This window comes from Haliotis rufescens, unplaced genomic scaffold (assembly GCF_023055435.1).
Source record: "Haliotis rufescens isolate VD_foot unplaced genomic scaffold, xgHalRufe1.0.p SCAF_12, whole genome shotgun sequence".
NCBI classification, from domain to species: Eukaryota; Metazoa; Mollusca; class Gastropoda; order Lepetellida; family Haliotidae; genus Haliotis; species Haliotis rufescens.
The window spans coordinates 36365102-36385583 of record NW_025963802.1 but is presented as its reverse complement, the minus strand read 5'-3'; the positions used below and the strand labels follow the sequence as shown (position 1 = coordinate 36385583).

Genomic DNA, 20482 nt, shown 5'->3' with positions numbered 1-20482 from the left:
TGATCGATAATCAAGATCTATATTGTGATGAAACGGGTCTTACATCGCAAAGAGCATCAAATCACGTGAACACCTTGATTATAATGATGAAAGATTTGGAAAATATCTGTTGACAACGAGTTGGCGGTGCACATGCTTTGCAAATCCTGCAATCGACCGAAATCAGCACGGCAGTTTACGAGCCGGATTTCGATTTCGTTGCGCGATTTTGATTGGACTATGCATAGACTCGTTAGTCCAGCCAAAATGTAACTATTTAATAATACCAGCCTAGTTCGGCAAGGGTGGAAACTGGACTTCTTGCCTCGGGAAGATGTACAACTACGCTACAAGCCATCAGCGGCAATGAGACCAAACACAGTCAATAATATTCAATACGAATACACAAAACCAAGGGAAGCACATGGATCACGTCTCATGTAGACAGACATTCATGGAAATGAAAAAGGTGTCACACTGGCGAAGCTAGCTCTAGACCATTCCCTTCAGCAAACTAGAGACAAAGAGTAAAGTCATAGCCACCATAGCCAAACAAAGGCACACCCAGTGGGACACAAGGAAGATGTCGTATCCTGATGACTCTTGTTGTAATTTGTTCTGTTTATAATGGTGTAAATAATCAGTATCTACGCCGAGACGTCGAATTCATTGTAATAAGAAGTTGTATATTCATAAACTTTCTTCTTCATCATACGAACTGCTTAATACTACTTTAAGAAGACATTTGGTCGTGGTTCTCTGGTGGTATTAGGGGTGTCTCACAACGATTTAATTTCGGAGTGGTTCTCTGGTGGCATTGGGTCTTACGACGATTCCAAATGGTAGTGGTTTTCTGGTGGTATTGGTCGTGTCTCGCGACGATTCCGTTTAGTAGTGTGTTATGTAATAATTATTTATTATTGTATGACATTATTTCTGTTGAGATTCAGTAGCAGTTCACAGCATTATGTTTTGACAATGATTAGTTGTCAGGAATGTAGTTCTGTCTAATGTAAGCAGTAGTGTGGCAGTTACAATATTTAGATGCTTTTTTGGAGTCAAGTGAAATCTAGAATATGCTGAAATAGTTAGACTCGTCCAACACTGTATAGAAACTTCTAGGAGGTTTTCAGACTATATAAGGGTGCAAGTGCGTGCTTCTCAAATATAAAATTACATTTCATATCAAGACCAGCGGTTGTGTCATTATTTTCACCCTGAATATCCAGCCAAGGCCTATATTGGAAGCTTGACCACTGTTGCTGCTTGGTGACTGTTATTATCCTTGTCTTTATTGCTATAAGCACTGTATTTTATACTGCCATTGAATTATGTACTGCCATTGTAATTACTTTCGAGTAACTGGTATTGGTTTGTTAACCTAGTTAATTGTGTAATACCATTACCCTCCATTTTCCTCCATTGTGTCATGCTTGCCGTAAAAGGCGACTATGGCTGTGGTAAGAGGCGACTAACGGGATCGGGTGGTCAGGCTCGCTGACTTGGTTGATGCATGTCATCGTATCCAAAATGCGTAGATCGATGCTCATGGTATCAATCACTGGATTGTCTGGTCCAGACTCGATTATTTGGAGACCGCCGTCACAGGACCCAGGTTTGTTTTGCATAGTGGCATAAACCGTGCCTTAATAGCATAAATACCATAGACTACTTTTAATGTATTAGTTATATTGCCACTCTTATCCGCGAGTTTATCTCGGGTGTTAACCCAGGCCGCTACCTGTCTCATACAAGCGAAGATCCGGGTTAGAACAGGTCTTCAGCAACCCATGCTGGTCGTCCGAGGCGACTATGCTTGTCGTAAAAGGCCACTAATGGTCAGGTTCGCTGACTTGGTTGATGAATGTCATCGCATCCCAATTGCGTAGATCGATGCTTACTGGATTGTCTGGCCCAGATTCGATTGTTTACAGACCGCCGTTATATAGCTGGAATACTGCTGAGTGCAGCGTTAAAGAACAAACGAATAAACTGTGACCATATGCGTGAGCTGGGGAACTGCTCGGCACCAGCATCTCCACGTGATCCCATTCTAGTCCAATAGGACTTCGGTCAGTGTTTCGTTTCGTGGTGTCTGTGACACACACTTGGAGGTTCTACTACACCAAATCAGTACCAGTTTGGAGAGTGCGGTTTTCGTAGCAGATCGAGAGATATCTGCAGGCTGTGATTGGAGGATATTCTGTAAGATTTTTATGTCTTTCAAATGTACATCCATCCAGTTATTAAAACAGACCACGTTTTTCTATATTTAGTACTGTCTTTTTCAACATGATGACTTATGCTGAATGTGACCACAGCTATTTTCAAGTAGGTGACATTTGGTGCGAAACTGGGGGTGGTGTGTTTAGCTTCCGGTACTCGGAAAAGGAGCTGGCTAAGCTAGTCTTTTTTATTTTTTTTATTGCTGCTCTAAGGCCAAACTGTGCACACACGTACAGGTAATAACTGTTGAATGCTTAGTTATTTTTAAAAAAATCATAACGTTACTATTGAAGTCTATGGGAAAACATTTGGTTGTGTGTAACCTGGAGGCATTCTATCATTGTTTCTGTTTGCTTCTGTCATCAAACCAATGTTTATTTTCTCAATATAAAGCATAATTATTAGAATATTATGCATAGAATAATCTGTCATACAAAACCAGCCGTCATATCGTACGTACTATTAGCAGCGGGATAAGGAGTTGTCCAGATCACAGTGATACCATACTCCATTGCTGCCCGAGGTACTACGAAGATACGGAATAAGCCGAGTGGGCCCGAAAGGGAGCGGGGCTGGAATTTATTAGTTATGGTGTCTTTAGTTGCCGTATACGATGTCATATTAGGTTAGCAGAAATATCATCCGAGCCCAATATTTATCGGCTAATCTAATATGACACCGTATACGGCAACTAAAGACATCATAACGAATTTATTTTGCCGAAAAGTTTTGTATCTTTGTCGCACATGTCATGTCACAACTTAAAACTTAAAACTTAACACGTACAACCTAAGACGTTAAGGGTCAAAGGGAGACTACTCCTCCAACCTCAGAGGCTAAACCTTTTTGATAATTTTAACTTTATATAATCTATATTAAAGTTACGAACGTGATTAAAAAACATTAACGTCCTTGCACATCAAAATTAATTATATTTAAACACAAAACAGTATCCAATAACGAATTTCTTTACCAGAATGTTCATGTGAAATCCAAAAATGGCTGTAACTGACGGTATACGTCCCATATTAGGTCAGTAACAACCATCTTGGATTTTTACTGACGGTATACGGGCTCATGTGGGGTCAGTAGTTCTGCTCTCTGATTGGTCAATCTCACTTTGAGGCATATATTTTAAGCCAGTACTTGATGTTGTTACATTTGATATCTCTGGGACAGTAAAGCAGAGGTGACAGCTTCGGAACAAATTAAATCACTCGAACTTTGGACAGTCCATATTTATTTCGGTTGGCGCGTTACAGTCATAAAATGGCTGCCTCTATTTACAGAGGAACGATGACAGCGTCCATTTCAATAACGAGGCACTCTCCTCCCTCCATGGCGACTGTCTCTCCTGGTCGAAGCTCGGATTCCAGGTACGTGTCATACACCATCTTCTTGCCCCCGTCGCACCAGCTATACTGGAGATGACCCCCTTCCAAGTCCCCCGCCCCGAGGTAGTCCCCCGGCTGGACGGTGATACGCTCCTCCTCGGCTACATCCCACGTCATCACGCGGTCGTTCATGCACTTCACCTTGTTGACACCGACGATCTCGGACCTGGAAAAAAGCCACCAAATCCTTTCCATAATTGCTTTTAACATTGTAGGATTCCAACTAAATTATATATGAGAATGTGTTTAAGGATCACTATCACATAGTGGCGATACCAGGTGTTAGCGAAAGGGTGAGCGTATCCTGCCGCACCGGTGGCAGCCGTCACAAACACATGCAAAGGCAAGTCAACTGGTCACCTGAAAACCACGGGAACATATAAAACAAGTCATAATAGGAAATTGCATCAGACATCATTATTGTTAAATCTGCGAATGTATTTTATTTTGTAACATTATTCAAGTGAATGAATTGTTGAATGTGTGGTTATAGTCTGAAGTATAACATAGATTTGGAGGAAAGATCACCTCACCAATTGTTGGTCGGTTAATTTTTGTTCGGCTTCATAAAGTCGTCCTGCACAGCACAACGCTCCAATGCTTATTTTGTGTCTATGTATCAAGTATTTAGAGCCGTGTATAGTGTTTTTGTAATTAGAGTAATACGGTTAATCGTTGCTTCAATTACACAACTTCTTCAAATAAGTGTTCTTAATAATCTTCACTATGTCAAGTCTGTTGTATGCGTTCAACCAAACTCAGATCCTCGCTATGAATTGTGGAACAAAAGGCTGACCTCTTTCTCTTCTTCCTCAAGACCATGAAGATAACGTCCCCCTCCGTGGCGCAGAAAGCCTTCCACTGCGACACCCGGCCATTGCGCCTGATGACTGACTTGCCGTACAGCTGGAAGTCAGCTGGGAAACTCAGCCTTGGCCCCAGTTTCCGCCCGTTCACACTCGACACAGTGTTAGATATATCTACAGAAGGGGAAGATGCCTATATGATCATGAAGTCTTTAAAAGGCATTTAGATGTGATTCACATAAGGAAGAGAATTTATGGATGTCAACGTCTTTATTATGAGGAACACAACGTTTCGAAGTATATACTCCGAAACGTTGTATTCCTCACTTAAAAGAAGTTGACATCCATAAATTCTGTTCCTTAACATGATCATTATTCATAACCAACGTGTCGAAAATAAATGGATACAGAAATTTACCAAACATATAGATAATACATATAAAAGCAGCCAACTAATGGAAGATAGCTGTCCAAGTTTATCCTGTAGATATGAAATCAAAGATATATGTGAATATATTTTGTTTGTTTGTTTGTTGTTGTTTTACGCCCCACTCACAATATTCCAGCTATATGACGGCGATCCGTAAATAATTGTGTCTGAACCAGACAATCCAGTGATTGACATGAAGAGCATCGATCCACGCAATTGGTTGGTTGGTTGGTTGGTTTGTTGTTTAACGCCGCACTCAGCAATATTCCAGCTATATGACGGCGGTCTGTAAATAATCGAGTCTGGACCAGACAATCCAGTGATTGATATCATGAGCATCGATCCACGCAATTGGGATCGATGACATGCATCAACCTAGTCAGCGAGTCTGACCACCCGATCCCGTTAGTCGCCTTTTACGACAAGCATAGTCACCTTTTACGGCAAGCATCAAAGCAATTGGAATACGATGACATGCATCAACCATGTCAGCGAGCCTGATCACCCGATCCCGTTAGTTTGCCTCTTACGACAGGCATAGTCGCCTTTTATGGCAAGCATGGGTTGCTGAAGACCTATAATCTACCCCGGATCTTCACGGGTCCCTTCATCAGGTGAATGATATTGAAGGAGTAAGCATATACTCCAAACGTTGTGTTCCTCACAATAAAGGTGACATCCATAAATTCTCTTCCTAATATGATCATTATTCATAACCAACGTTAGCAATGCTCATGGCAAGAGGAGGTAACTCTTCCTGCAATTATTCCCAAAGCTGGTTTACCACACCTCGGAGGGTCGGTTCAAAATCCCATCTCTAAACTCACTGATTAACGCAGAAAGCGGGAAAATCAGCGTACATCACAAACTAGGGTAAAGGTTCCATGCGTATTTCATAAGCTGCTATTTTTAGAATGTTCTTCGAAGTTGAGTTACTTTGATGAAGTCAACAGTAATTCTCAAAACTATCAAAACAGCTGAATACGCGATTGTAAATAGGTTTATTCTCTTCTGCAATCATTTGTTATAATTTTCAGTGTGTTGTAGACGTAATTAATAAGGGACAATATATCAAAAAATAATTAAATCGGACCTCACCCTACTTCTATTAGCGGTATGCAGTTTTTACATAACTACGCAGTTACTTCCCTTCGGACATGTTTCACAAACACTACAGTATTTGTTTTTAATAATCCTCGTAATTTGAGGCAGTATATGTAAGAATGTTGTATTGGAGAATATATTTATGACATTGAGGTATTTTTTGCGTTGACAGTTTTAAGTTTTAAAAATACTAAAATAACTGTCAGGCTGAACCATTTCACATTGTCAAAGTCATGTGTTTTAACGTAGGTAGGAGGAACAATTAAGATGTCATGTATGTGTGTTACAATAAGTAACTAAATGTATGTTTTAATTAATGTAAAGTACAGTAAACTTGTATGAAATATTGAACACCAATCGTATGATTGGAATAATCTTCTTGATACTTACAGAAAATTGAGAGATTGTGAATCTGTAACATCAATTCATGCTCTGTGTTTGGCAGAAAATAATAAGGTTGCACAGTGGCTTCATGATCATTTTGAGTGTGAACTTAGTGAGCGAAAAATTTCTTCACGAGAAACATTGCATCACTTTTTCAATTCAGCAGTATTAGTAGTAGTAGTGGGTCTGGTTCCTTTTCATTGCTGAGATCAAGATCCAGAAACATAGCATATAAAAAAGCAAAGAAAAGGTTTGGAAAATGTTCCCATTAATTGAACAGTTGCAACTTACTGACAGCATGAAAGCACAGCTTGATGTGAGTGTAGCTCCGACTAAATTTCAAACAAATGGGTTAGTATTTAAAATTCACAAATTTGCCCCCAGAAACCGTCAAATGTTTGCTACGTGGGTTGGACAGGTTTTTAATGTTCCCCTTCAGCAGCTTAATTTTAATGCCTTAATGAGTAAGTTTCACCGAATACAGCAAGAAGATAAAAGGAAAAAAGGACAAGTTAAGGAAAAATATAGAGCTGAGCATTTCATTTTGCCAGTACAAACTCCTGAGAGAGCGAGGTCATATTATGACATTGTAAGGCCTTGGACATGAAGGTCTGAAGGATGAAGTAAGCAAGTTAAACCCACTAATGCAAAACAAGAAAGAAAAAATGATATCTCTAGAAAGGGAAAATTACAATTTAAAAAGAAAATTCAAAAGAGCCACTGATGAATTTGCTGTAAAGAGACAAATTGGAAACCCTCAAGCCAAATATGAGAGGAAAATATTTCAGCCTTAACAGGAGAGAAGAGAGTGCCCATGCTCAAACTAAAACCGGCCTGGCCAAAAATGCTTCAAAAGTCAAGAAAATTGGGAAGAAATTTGAATACAACCAACAAGAGCTGAAATCTTCAAAGGAATATATCAAAATGTCAACTGAAGCTTTGGAAGATTCTATTTGCACATTGGAAGAGGCAGCACAAAAAGAGAAAAAGCATAAAAAATGACTTTGAGTACTGTGAAGAACTGTTGAAAGACAAAAGAAAGTTTAATACAGACTCCTTATGTTTCTTTTCATATTTTGTTGTTGTAGGTAAGACATTTCAAGCCCATACTGACAGGCACAGTTGTAGACTAACATTTAGTCTCTGAAATCTTATATTACACAATATCCTTCTTGACTCTAAAAATAAAAACAATTCTCTATGCTGTGGAATAGAGCTAGCTTGAGATGGCTAGACTTGCTTTTGTATGCATTTCTAGATTATTATTTTTTCATAAAATAAATATATTCCACGGTCATGGTGCAGGACTAGCACAGTTGATGCTGTACTAGAAACGGTGCCTGGAAGCTCAGATGTGTCACAAATTATTAACTTAACCCCCAAAATGGACATTTTCGCCACATTTCAAAGTCATTTTTCTATTCCCAAAATTCAGTTTAGATGAATATGCACCAAACTTGGCCCTGGATTACTGCTGTTATGCTACTAAAATATTATGGTTTTATTCAAATAAACATTTTCTTAAAATGTTCCCCTTTTTCATTTGTTGCCATTTTTTAGACCAAAATGAAATTTCTGGCTCTCCACGGTGGTGTCAAAAAGAGTTTTTCTGAATGATAATCAGACAAGTGGGAGAAAAACCATCCTGTGATATGTATTTCTTAAGGATTTCTGAAGCTAAATCAGTGATTTGTTAACACAATATGCAAAATTCTAAATTTGACGGAGCATTGCTACCAACGTGTCGAAAATAAATGGATATAGAAAATTACAAGATATATAGATAATACATTTTCAAAAGTAGCCAACTAAGGGAGTTTATATGTCCAAGTTTACCCTGTGGATAGGAAATCAAAGATAAGTGAGAATATTGCTGTTTGGTGTTGTTTAACGCCGCACTCAGTAATATTCCAGCTATATGACGGCGGTCTCTAAGTAATCGAGCCAGACAATCCAGTGATTGATATCATGTGCCTGAGCATCGATCTACAAAATTGGGACACAATGACATGCATCAACCAAGTCAGCGAGTCTGACCACCCGATCCCGTTAGTCGATTCTTACGACACGCATAGGTTGCTGAAGATCCATCTTTGAGCAGTAAAGTTCCTCAGCGAGTGGAGTTAAGGGTAATGGCTTTACACCGTACCTGTGCAGGTCGGAGCATCGCCGGTCAGCGCCCCGGTCAGCGTGCAGGCCCGTCTCAACGCTCCGGACTTGAGGACGTTTCTCTTCCTACACTGATACTTCACGAACTGACCAGGGGTCAGCTGAGTCTCGGACGACTTCAAAGACACGTGATCAGCAGCGGAAGGTGTCGTCACTGCGCATGTCATTCCTGTTGGGAAGATGGAGGTTATACATGTACATGAGACAGGTTTGTTTGTTTGTTGTTTAACGCCGCACTCAGCAATATTTCAGCTATAAGGCGGCGGTTTGTTAAAAGGATCGAGTCTGGGCTAGACAATCCAGTGATTAACATCATGAGCATCGATCCATGCAATTAGGATACGATGACATGCATCAACCAAGGCAGCGAGCCTGACCACCTGATCCCGTTAGTCGCCTCTTACGACAAGCATAGTCGCCTGTTACGGCAAGCATAGGTTGCTGAAGACCTATTCTACCCCGGATTTTCACGGGTATGAGACCGCCTGGGTTAAAAGAGTGGTAATATAACTAATATATAACTAAACAGAAAAGAAATGGTATTTATACTATTTAGGCATGTTCTATGCACACAAGGGGTCTGACCGCCTCCGTGGTCTAGTGGTAGAGCGGAAAGTCCGGGGTTCGATCCCCGGTCACGTCATACCAAGAGACGTCAAAAGATAGTACTTGTTGTTACCCTGTCTGGCGCTCGACATTAAGGGGCTAAAACAAGGACTGGTCGGCTCGGAGTCAGTATACTGTGTCTGAGTGGGGTATTCATGTTAAACTGCGGCATGGTATCTAAGTGAGCTATCACTATAAATCGGCATCAGTCCGGACTAGTACAAGCAGCCAGACAAACACACACACGTAGATGCACGTCGCTATATAAGTGCAATAATCTTGAACGCGACGTTAAACCCAATTTCACCTCACGAGGGGTCGCTATGCAAAACAGTCCTGGATCCTAAAAGATTTTACCATTGGGTGTATCAGAATATCGTGTAAATTCAAACTGGAATTATAAGCGGCATCAGTACAATCAATACAAAAAGGGAAGGTTCTCATTCTGTGTTTCTGAAAATTCCAAATATTATAATGCTTAATACATACATTACTTCTATCAACAAAACTGTCTGTGACGCGTTCCAGATGGAGATACTAACGGAGAACGCATTGATAACTGATGAAGAGGCAGCATTACCGTTAGGGTTGCACCGGCCGCATGTGGCCCGGCAGGACTTAGCGAGCTTCTTGTTACACATGGCAGGGTCGTCGTGCAGGAACTTCTGACACTCCGACCTGAGGTCACGGCATTTGGCAGACTGGGGGTCACTTCTGGCTGGAATGGGTGAGTGAGATAGGTTTAGCGCCACATTCAACAGTAAATAAGTTAAATCACGGCGTGTCACGTTATAGCGAGGATGGGATTGCTACACTGGATGAAGCCGGGGGTGACGGTATAACGGAAATACTTAACATGGACTTGGGTGAAAGCTACCAGTGCGGGAATGCTCCACAGAGTAAGGATCAATATCGGGTCGGAACTGGATTTCGAAACGTCAATGAGCGGATCCTGGCATTGTTAGGGTACATAATGGTACAACATAAAACCAGCCTTCTGAATGACTTGTCTAACAAAGGGTTTTGTGGGATAAAGGCCCCTTTGGGCAACTTCTCTGGTAGTAAAACAGAGTACAATGACATATAATTAAAATAATTTATGTTTGACCTATGATATGTTTTTGCATCGTGAACTTGTAACTGATTTACTTACGATAACATAAGGCGGAAGCAGACTGGGCATTGGCTCGATCGTAATGACCGTTAAAATTGCGCAGGGCGTCAAACTTCGGGAACCCGGTTCAACACCAATAAGGGGAATCCCCTCAGAGGCGGAATTTTTCGTTTCGGAACGATTTCACCTTTCTTGTTTCGTCTGTTGTATGCTATTTCCGTTGTTTAAATTTAAGTTTGGTCAAGCATTTGTAATGAAGTATACCCTAAAGTATTAAAATCTGCCTTGTTGCCATGTTGACTTAACTTGCCCTTTAAAGTGCAGTAATATTTACCACATGCTTAGTAGCCATTGCAATAAGTAAATCATGGACAGATGATTAGTAAATATCACTTATTAAATTAGTATAATTCACTACTTAAAACAGTAGTTCTTTGAAAGATGGATAGTAATCTGAACTAACTGATCAGTAAACTTAACTAATCTACGACAGGACACTACTAGCCAAATTGGTAAAAGAAAGTACTAACTGCTTAGTAAAGTCCACAAACATTTTAGTGTATGGGTGAACAGTGAAATTCACTAGAAAACTTTACCAACTATTTCTGTCAGTAGTTGGTGTATCGTGATTCACACTTGCATCGATACATGATGTAATGATTGCTGCGAGAGTTGGGGGTGGGGCAGGAAATGAGTGTTTGTTGGGGAGTGTGAGAGTATATGTTACACAGACCACTGAGAACGGCGGAGACGGTGTTGGTCCTACAGATGAAGTAGTTCTTGTTACACCTGCTAGGGACCCACTGATTCCCGGCGGACGCTGGCTCCATCACCGCACACTTGATCTTTGCAGCCGCATCACCGTCGGGGCCGTCGGCTGAGGACAACGACGTTATACGTGTCACACTGAATTACATCAACAACCTTTACTGTCATCGTGTCCCAGTTACGTAGATCTTGTTCAAGATGTCAATCACTGGATTGTCTGGTCCAAGCTCGATTATTTATAGACTGTAGTCATATAGCTGGAATATTGCTGAGTGAGGCGTTAAAGAACAAACAAACAAAAATTAACCTGTACACACCTTCCTCTGTCAGTGGGGCAGTGAATACAAATTTACTCTGTTTTAGAAGTATCACAGACAGATCAACAAAACATCAAGTCAAGGATCATAATTTGAGCGCCCAAACTGGACCCTCTGTGATTCTTAGGCAGGATAATTCCACTGCATCCAATGCATACTGTGATAGGGAACTGATTGGAGGGCCCGTGAAGATCCAGGGTAGTATAGGTCTTCAGCAACCCATGCTTGCCGTAAAAGGCGACTATTTTTGTCGTAAGGGGCGACTAACGGGATCGGGTTGTCAGACTCGCTGACTTGGTTGATGCATGCCATCGTATCCCAATTGCGTGGATCGATGCTCATGATGTCAACCACTGGATTTTCTGGTCCAGACTAGATTACTTACAGACCGCCGTCATATAGCTGGAATATTGCTGAGTGGGCGTTAAACAACAAACAAACAAACCGATTGGACAGAATGGTCAATCTCGCTGACTTGATTGATTGCATGCCATTGTACCCCAACGCCGTGGCCTCATAATAACTCCTGGATCACTGGATTCTCTGGTCCAGACTCGAATACCTACACACGGCCGGCATTTAGCTGGAATATTGCTGACTTCGTCGCTAACCGACAAACATACACAAACATAATGGTGAACACGGCAAGTGCCCGTCTGCCTTACGGTTATTGGAGTTCCAGTTGGTATAGAGGCTGGCAACCTTGACCCTCTTGCCCAAGGGCACCCAGTACCAGTACTGCTTCCTCTTGTGCCACCGAGCGTTGATGAACATCGGAGAGGCGGGGAATCTGGAACTACAAAACACTGTGGCTCAATAAAAGTTCATCACCAAAGTTCATTCCGCCCGGGGGCGGTCGGGTAGCCTAGTGGTTAAAGCGTTCGCTCGTCATACCGAAGACCCGGGTTCGATTCCCGACATGGGTACAATGTGTGAAGCCCATTTCTGGTGTCCCCCGCCGTGATATTGCTGGAATATTGCTAAAAGCGGCGTAAAACCATACTCAGTCAGTCAGTCATTCCGCCCGTACCTCTGCTTCACAATTTGCCTATCGCAGGGTGACCTAACCCTACATCTATGATTTTTTTAATGCTAGCCAGGGCTTATGGTTTTAAAAATATCAAGGGAGAGGTAACGGGAGGATGTTTTACCCCTCGCGCATCCGGACAGCTCTGTTCCGAGTTATATCATGCAGATTAAATAGTTTCCGGATTAATGAATAATCGTGATTGAAATGTCATTTTATATATGTAGACGATATTAATCGCAGTCAGGAGGTTCCAGTTTAAAGAGGGTTTACTGTATCGTTGCCTCATTGAAGTCATATTGACACTGACAAAGAAAGGAAGCGTTGATCCCGCTCGGTTAGTTCTTACTGCTATTATTAGTGCAGCCTTTAATGTTTTTTCTCTCAATGACATTCATTCATGTTCAAGTCGAAATTGTATCCCAGGAGCTACTGGATGGAGCTGCTGACAGCGTGGGCCCGCTATGGGACGAGTATTTTATATTAATAAAAGAATTTTCAACTTTTCCGTCGAAAAAAACAAATTGTATGTCTTGTAGCAGTGACCAAAAATATTCTGGTATCTTTTGTAGCCATCGTGTCATCGTCCATTCATATGTACCCATCACGTCATCGTCCATTCATATGTAGCCATCGCGTCATCGTCCATTCATATGTACCCATCACGTCATCGTCCATTCATATGTACCCATCACGTCATTGTCCATTCATATGTACCCATCACGTCATCGTCCATTCATATGTACCCATCGCGTCATCGACCATTCATATGTACCCATCGTGTCATCGCGAATTCATATGCAGTCATAGCGTAGTGGATGGGGGTAGGTGTGTGTGTGTGTGTGGACTGAGGAAGGGGTGCGGGGATTGGGGATGTGTGGATGGGGGTAGAACTTTGTGTGTGAATGGAGGTAGGTGTGTAGGATTCTTTTTTCTTCTTTTTCTTTTTTCTTTTGGGTAGGGGGAGGTTGGTGTGTGGTGATCGGGTGGACCTACCCTGCGGCAGCTCTGAGTTGGACCAGGAACAGGTTGACGGCGGCCGACTCAACAGACGTGATAAGTCCCCCGTCTAGGGCACACTGGGTCTTGGCCTTGCCGTAATTCTTTTTAGTAGTGAAGAATTTATAGCACTGGCCATCCCCGGAGTGTAGTGAGTAGCCAGAAGGACACACCTTCGTCGGAGGAGTTGGGGTCGTTGTTGTTGCCGTTGGAGTTGTTGTAGTAGAAGTAGTTGTAGAAGTAGTAGTTGTTGATGTTGTAGTAGAAGTAGTAGTTGTTGGTGTAGTAGTGGTAGACGTAGTGGTTGTTGCTGTCGTAGTAGTAGGAGTAGTTGTTGATGTAGTAGGAGTAGTAGTTGTTGGTGAAGTAGTTGTAGACGTAGTGGTAGTTGCTGTCGTAGTGGTAGGAGTAGTCGTTGTAGACGATGTAGTTGTGATTGTTGCTGTAAAAATCATGGATACAAAGCTGATTCCTCACAGTACATATATGTCACCTGTTCACACGTGATTGTAGGCGGGATCAAAGGATCCACCATCACCTACCTGGCTCAGGTGATTGACCCAGCGGCTACTTTGCCGACAGGTGATGTGAGCACCTTATTTCTCGAGACATTTTTAGTCAGGCAAACAAGCATAACTCTTTATCAAAGGCTTAGTAGCAGTGTGGTAGCCCAGTGGTTAAAGCATGTGCTCACCACGGCGAAGACCAGGGTTCGAGTCCCTATATGAGAACAATATATGAAGCTCAATTTTGTTGTTCTCCGCCGTCATGTGGATGTAATAGTGTTGAAAGCGGTGTAGTATCTTACTCCACTCACTCACCCCGCAAACAGGACAATAAGTGGATTTTGGATTGGTTTGTAGTTTAACGCCGCACTCAGCAATATTCCAGCTATATGACGGCAGTTTGTAAATAATCGAGTCTGGACCAGACAATCCAGTGATTAATATCCTAAGCATCGATCCACGCAACTGGAATCGATGACATGCATCAACCAAGTCAGCGAGCCTGACCTCACGATCCCGTCGCCTCTTACGACAAGCATAGTCGCCTTTTACGGCAAGCATGGGTTGTGAAGACCTATTCTACCCCGGATCTTCACGGGTCGACAATAAGTGGAAGTAAAGAGATATAGGTTACCCAGTTCCTCGCATGTTTTTCGACAACCATACTGTGAGTCGGCTGTACTGCAGTAGTCGGTGTTGCTTGCAATGAGCATGTCGCAGTTGTCGTAGCTGTCGTAGGTCCTGCCTGAAACAATATTACATGACATTGGAATATTGTGTGTGTGAAGGGTGTAGATGGGGAAGTGTGGTTTGTGGATGTAGATGGGGTGGGTGGGTGGTGGGTTGTGTTGTCTGTGGTGTGTTATGTGTTGGTGTATTGTGTATGGTGTGTGGTGTGTTGGTGTGGGTGGGTTGCGTGGTTAGTTGTTGTGTTGGTGTGTGGTGCGTTGTGTGTTGGTGTGGAGGGGTTTGGGTGTGTGGTGTGTGGTGTGTTTGTGTGGATGGGATATCTGGTGCGTGGTTTGCTGTGTGTTGTTGTGTTGGTGTGTTGTGTGTTGGTGTGAATGCTCGGTTTGGGTGTGTGGTGTATTTGTGTGGATGGGATGTGTGGTGCGTGGTTTGCTGTGTGTTATTGTGTTGGTGTGTTGTGTGTTGGTGTGAATGGTCGGTTTGGGTGTGTGGTGTATTTGTGTGGATGGGATGTGTGGTGCGTGGTTTGCTGTGTGTTGTTGTGTTGGTGTGTGGTGTATGGTGTGGGATGTGTTGTGTGTTGGTGTGAATGGTCGGTTTGGGTGTGTGGTGTGTTTGTGTGTATGGGATGTGTGGTGCGTGGTTTGCTGTGTGTTGTTGTGTTGGTGTGTGGTGTATGGTGTGTTGTGTGTTGGTGTGGATGGGATGTGTGGTGCGTGGTTTGCTGTGTGTTGTTGTGTTGGTGTGTGGTGTATGGTGTGTGGTTTGTTGTGTGTTGTTGTATTGGTGTGGGGTGTGTTGGTGTGGATGCGTGTGTGGTGCGTGGCGTGTAGATTGCTGTGTTTGGTGTGTTTGGTGTGTAGGTGCAGGAACGGTGTGTTGTGCGTGGTGCATGATGGGTTGTATGTTGGTGTGGATAGGGTGTTTGTTGTGTTGTGTTTCGTGTCGTGTGTGTGTGTGTGTGTGGGGGGGGGGGGGGGGTGTTTTGTGTGGTGTGTTTGTGTGTGGATGGGGTTTGTGTTGTGTAGTGTGTGGTTGTGGATTGGGTGTTTATTGTGTTGTGTGTGGTATGGATATGATGTTTGTTGTTTGTAGTGTGTGGATGAGGATGGAGAGTTTGTTGTCTTGTGTAGTGTGGTGTGTGGTATGTGTGTGGGCCTATGAGGCGTCGTGACGTGGGTTGTGGGTAGATTTGAGTCGTGCATGTTTGTAGGTGTTTGTGCCCGAGTAGCAGCGGGAATGTTAGGTGATGGGGGGCGTCGTAAGGGTGGTGTTTTGTATAACAGAACTTACCGTATTGACACACGTCACAGAGGGAGATCTTACAGCTGTACTGGTCGATGGAGGTATAGCACCAGGGCTGGGGAAGCACCATCTCGGGGTTCCTGCAGTTGTTGCCGCTGTAGTCGGCCCTCAGGCTGAAGGGGAAGTAGACGTCGTCACATCAACGACGGGTACATCGACACCGGGTACATTAACACCGCGTAAACTGACGCCGCGTACATCAACACCGGGTAGTAGGTGATGTGGTTTGAGTGAGTGAGTATGGTTTTTAAGCCGCTTTTAGCATTATTCCAGCAATATCACGGCGGGGGACACCAGAAATGGGCTTCACACATTGTACCCATGTGGGTAATCGAACCCGGGGCTTCGGCGTGACGAGCGAACGCTTTAACCACTAGGCTACCCGACCGCCCCTGAGTTGGTTTGAAGCTGCTTACACCAGCAATGCATTTTAATGACGGTGCGTCTGCTTAGTGTGCAAGGAAAGCCTACACATGCAGAAGTAACGCTTATCATAGATGAGCTGACAACCCAAGGTTCTTAACTGGGACGAATCAACGATCCGCTGGGCGTGACACGTCTAAGGGATGTAACTCTGCACAGCGAATTGTGGCTTTTCAGACCACTGGAACGCCCGTGGTCTTGGGTAATAATCATCCCTCCCCACTATTTAGATGACTAGACCACCCGTGCCCTGGCGTAAATCTCCGCACGACCCACTATTTAGATGACTAGACCACCCGTGCCCTGGGGTAAATCTCAGCCCGACCCACTATTTAGATGACTGGACCACCCGTGCCCTGGGGTAAATCTCAGCCCGACCCACTATTTAGATGACTAGACCACCCGTGCGCTGGGGTAAATCTCCGCACGACCCACTATTTAGATGACTAGACCACCCGTGCCCTGGGTTAAATCTCAGCCCGACCCACTATTTAGATGACTAGACCACCCCATGCGCTGGGGTAAATCTCCGCACGACCCACTATTTAGATGACTAGACCACCCGTGCCCTGGGCTAAATCTCAGTCCGACCCACTATTTAGATGACTGGACCACCCGTGCCCTGGGGTAAATCTCACCCCGACCCACTATTCAGATGACTAGACCACCCGTGCCCTGGGGTAAATCTCAGTCCGACCCACTATTTAGATGACTAGACCACCCGTGCCCTGGGGTAAATCTCAGTCAGACCCACTATTTAGATGACTGGACCACCCGTGCCCTGGGGTAAATCTCAGTCCGACCCACTATTTAGATGACTGGACCACCCGTGCCCTGGGCTAAATCTCAGTCCGACCCACTATTTAGATGAGTAGACCACCCGTGCCCTGGGGTAAATCTCAGTCCGACCCACTATTTAGATGACTAGGCCACTCGTGCCCTGGGGTAAATCTCCGCACGACCCACTATTTAGATGACTAGACCACCCGTGCCCTGGGGTAAATCTCAGTCCGACCCACTACTTAGATGACTGGACCGACCGTGCCCTGGGGTAAATCTCAGTCCGACCCACTATTTAGATGACTGGACCACCCGTGCCCTGGGCTAAATCTCAGTCCGACCCACTATTTAGATGACTGGACCACCCGTGCCCTGGGGTAAATCTCAGTCCGACCCACTATTTAGATGACTAGACCACCCGTGCCCTGGGGTAAATCTCAGTCCGACCCACTATTTAGATGAGTAGACCACTCGTGCCCAGGGGTAAATCTCAGTCCGACCCACTATTTAGATGACTAGACCACCCGTGCCCTGGGGTAAATCTCAGTCCGACCCACTATTTAGATGACTAGACCACACGTGCCCTGGGGTAAATCTCAGTCCGACCCACTATTTAGATGACTAGACCACTCGTGCCCTGGGGTAAATCTCAGTCCGACCCACTATTTAGATGACTCGACCACCCGTGCCCTTGGGTAAATCTCAGCCCGACCCACCACGAGGATGACTGGACCACCCTGTCGAAGGAAAGAGTTGCTACTCACGTCATCTCAGCTGGGTTGTAGTCGCAGCTGGACGCCTGGGACCAGGGCAGGCAGGCGGCGTTGGTGACAGTCACGTTGACGTTGTCGTTGTAGGTCTCTCCATTGTCACCGAGGTCGTAGCACCAGTCATCAACTGAATATGGTATTGTTATATCATTGGTGTCATACTTGTTACCGTTTGTCACGAACCTCCTTATCAATATTGACCGCCTCCGGTGAGTAGTGGTAGAGCGTCCGCCCGGAGAGCCGAAGGTCGGAGGTTCGATCCCCGTCATACTAAAAGACGTTAAAAGATGGTACGTGTTGTTACCCTGCCTGGCGCTCGGCATTAAGGGGCTAAAACAAGGGCTGGTCGGTTTTAAGTCAGTATATTCTGTTCGAGTGGGGTATTCATGTTAAACTGCGGCATGGTATTTACGTGGACTAGCACTTTAAAGTCGGCTTTAGCCCGGACTAGTACAAGCAGCCACACACACACCTCATCTCACCTTATCACAATCACACATGGAAGGTTCACGGATGTCCATGTGTGTCAGTTGCAGCCATCACAACAGTTAGTTAATCTTTTTTTCAAACTTTATCGTTAAAGTGTATTTGTTGTGCCTGGTTGCCATCTTGATCGCAGCAATTTGGGCTTGGTTCAAGGTTGCTTTGAATATGTCACAGTGTTTAAACTTAATGCGGGAGGAAAAGGGAGGAGGGTGGGAGTTACCTGATTGCAGGGTGGCGGTGCCCTTGATGTAGCTGTTGGCGGAGGTACCGGCGTCCAGTTCGATGACCACAACGTTGCCAAGGGAGATGATAGATTTGCCAAACTCAGAACCGCAGTATCTGCAGAAGACATTACCTCCCTTGCATCAGGGATTGCTGACACACAATCATTCAGGTCACACACCATCAGGGCATGACACACAATCAGCCATGTCACACACAAGAAGGGCATGACACACAACCATCCAGGTCACACACTATTAGGGCCTGATGACACACAGACAGGTCACACAGTGTAACCGCCGAATCCATTAGTCGTCTCTTTCGACAAGCAAGATGTATTTGACATCTATATTTAACACACCTATCAAACACATGGACAAGGACATCAAACAAGCAAATAGTTCCTATTTCATGCATTCTGCATTTTGTTCTCGGCAGCAACACCAGGGTAGTTGACCCGCGAAGATCCGGGTAGAATATATAGGTCTTCAGCAACCCATGCTTGCCGTAAAGGCAACTATTCTTGTCGTAAGAGGCGACTCCCGTGATCGGGTGGTCAGCCTCGCTGACTTGGTTGATGCATGTCATCGATCCCAATTGCATGGATAGATGTTCATGATATTAATCACTGGACTGTCTGGTGCAGACTCGATTATTTACAGACGACCGCTGGAATATTGCGTTAAACAATGAACCAACCAACCAGCCAACCAGGGTAGTTATCATCATTATAGAAGCTGACAGGTTGAAGAAGCGCAAGGTGACGAAAGTGAAAAATGTTTCTCATTGTGCAGCCATTAACAACATGCCATTTAAATAATCTTTTGTCAGAACGGTCAATCTTTAGTCTGGGAAATATAAAATTAATGTTTAATATTCGTTCTGTGAATGTCAAGATAATCAGTTCTAGCTTAAACTATGCCGCAATGGTTGCTTGCAGTCCACTGAGTGGACACTGAGGTGCCAAGTGGACTAACAAATATTTGATGCGAGACTGTACTTAATACTAACTCGCTGCCCGATTGGCCGATGAGATCCCGGGAGATGCGGAGCGTGGAGATGCAGGATGAGCTGGTCCCCGCCGCGAATATATGCTCAATGTCAACCACGATCTTAGAGCCATCGTCAGGCGCCTGCAATAATGGATTAATGAACGTTTTTGTTATCAGTGAGGGGTCTGTATGCATATCTGAAAATATATTAAAAACGTGTATGCTGGTTTCCGCAGCGCAACAACAGCATTCTGCGAACAGCATCGAGAAGAACTACAAACTGGATAGTCACGTGAGGACAAGCGAACGCTTTAACCGTCAGGCTTCTCACGTGCAGGAAGTGGAAACTGAAATGACGCCTGTGAACATGAACACCCCTATAAAAGGCGGACGACGTCTACGTTCTTATGAAAGTGATTTTTGTTAATGCTGTAAAAATAATGAACTAATGACCGGAACGTACCCAGAAGATCCACATGTACTTAGAGTTGGCTGCAATACCCGTGTCGGGAGCACCCGGGGTAGTGAACTGTACTTCCGGGTTGGAGGGAGTCAGCGTGAACACACCGCCCTGCACTGCAAGTCAGGAGAAGGATGTAGACAGGAGAAGGATGTAGACAGGAGAAGGATGTAGACAGGAGAAGGATGTAGACGAGCATTACCCTGAATATCGGACTCCTTAAACCCATCCCTCCTATCGAGGGGCAACTGGGGATGTCCATACAAGGGACACAAGTGTGGGATGTCCATACGAGGACAACTGTGTGGGATGTACATACGAGGACAACTGTGTGGGATGTACATACGAGGACAACTGTGTGGGATGTCTATACAAGGGACAACTGTGTGGGATGTCCATACGAGAACAACTGTGTGGGATGTCCATACGAGGGACAACTGTGTGGGATGTCCATACGAGGACAACTGTGTGGGATGTTCATACGAGGGACAACTGTGAGGTTGTCCATACGAGGACAACTGTGTG

At 44.2% G+C, this 20482-nt stretch overlaps 1 protein-coding gene across 1 annotated transcript in view; it reads right to left on the bottom strand.

Annotated features, from left to right (window-relative positions):
- Positions 1-3437: 3437 nt before the first annotated feature.
- Positions 3438-20482, bottom strand: part of LOC124136541 — a 31580-nt gene continuing 14535 nt past the window's right edge. Inside the window, exons 12-24 of the mRNA XM_046502458.2 lie at positions 19961-20073; positions 19517-19638; positions 18504-18622; positions 17792-17924; positions 15813-15937; positions 14464-14574; positions 13321-13765; positions 11963-12093; positions 10946-11089; positions 9679-9816; positions 8473-8661; positions 4396-4579; positions 3438-3765 (exon numbers count right to left, since the gene is read on the bottom strand). Of these exons, the coding sequence (XP_046358414.2) occupies positions 3489-3765; positions 4396-4579; positions 8473-8661; positions 9679-9816; positions 10946-11089; positions 11963-12093; positions 13321-13765; positions 14464-14574; positions 15813-15937; positions 17792-17924; positions 18504-18622; positions 19517-19638; positions 19961-20073 (2231 nt within the window). The 3' untranslated portion in view covers positions 3438-3488. The remainder of the gene's footprint in view (positions 3766-4395; positions 4580-8472; positions 8662-9678; positions 9817-10945; positions 11090-11962; positions 12094-13320; positions 13766-14463; positions 14575-15812; positions 15938-17791; positions 17925-18503; positions 18623-19516; positions 19639-19960; positions 20074-20482) is intronic.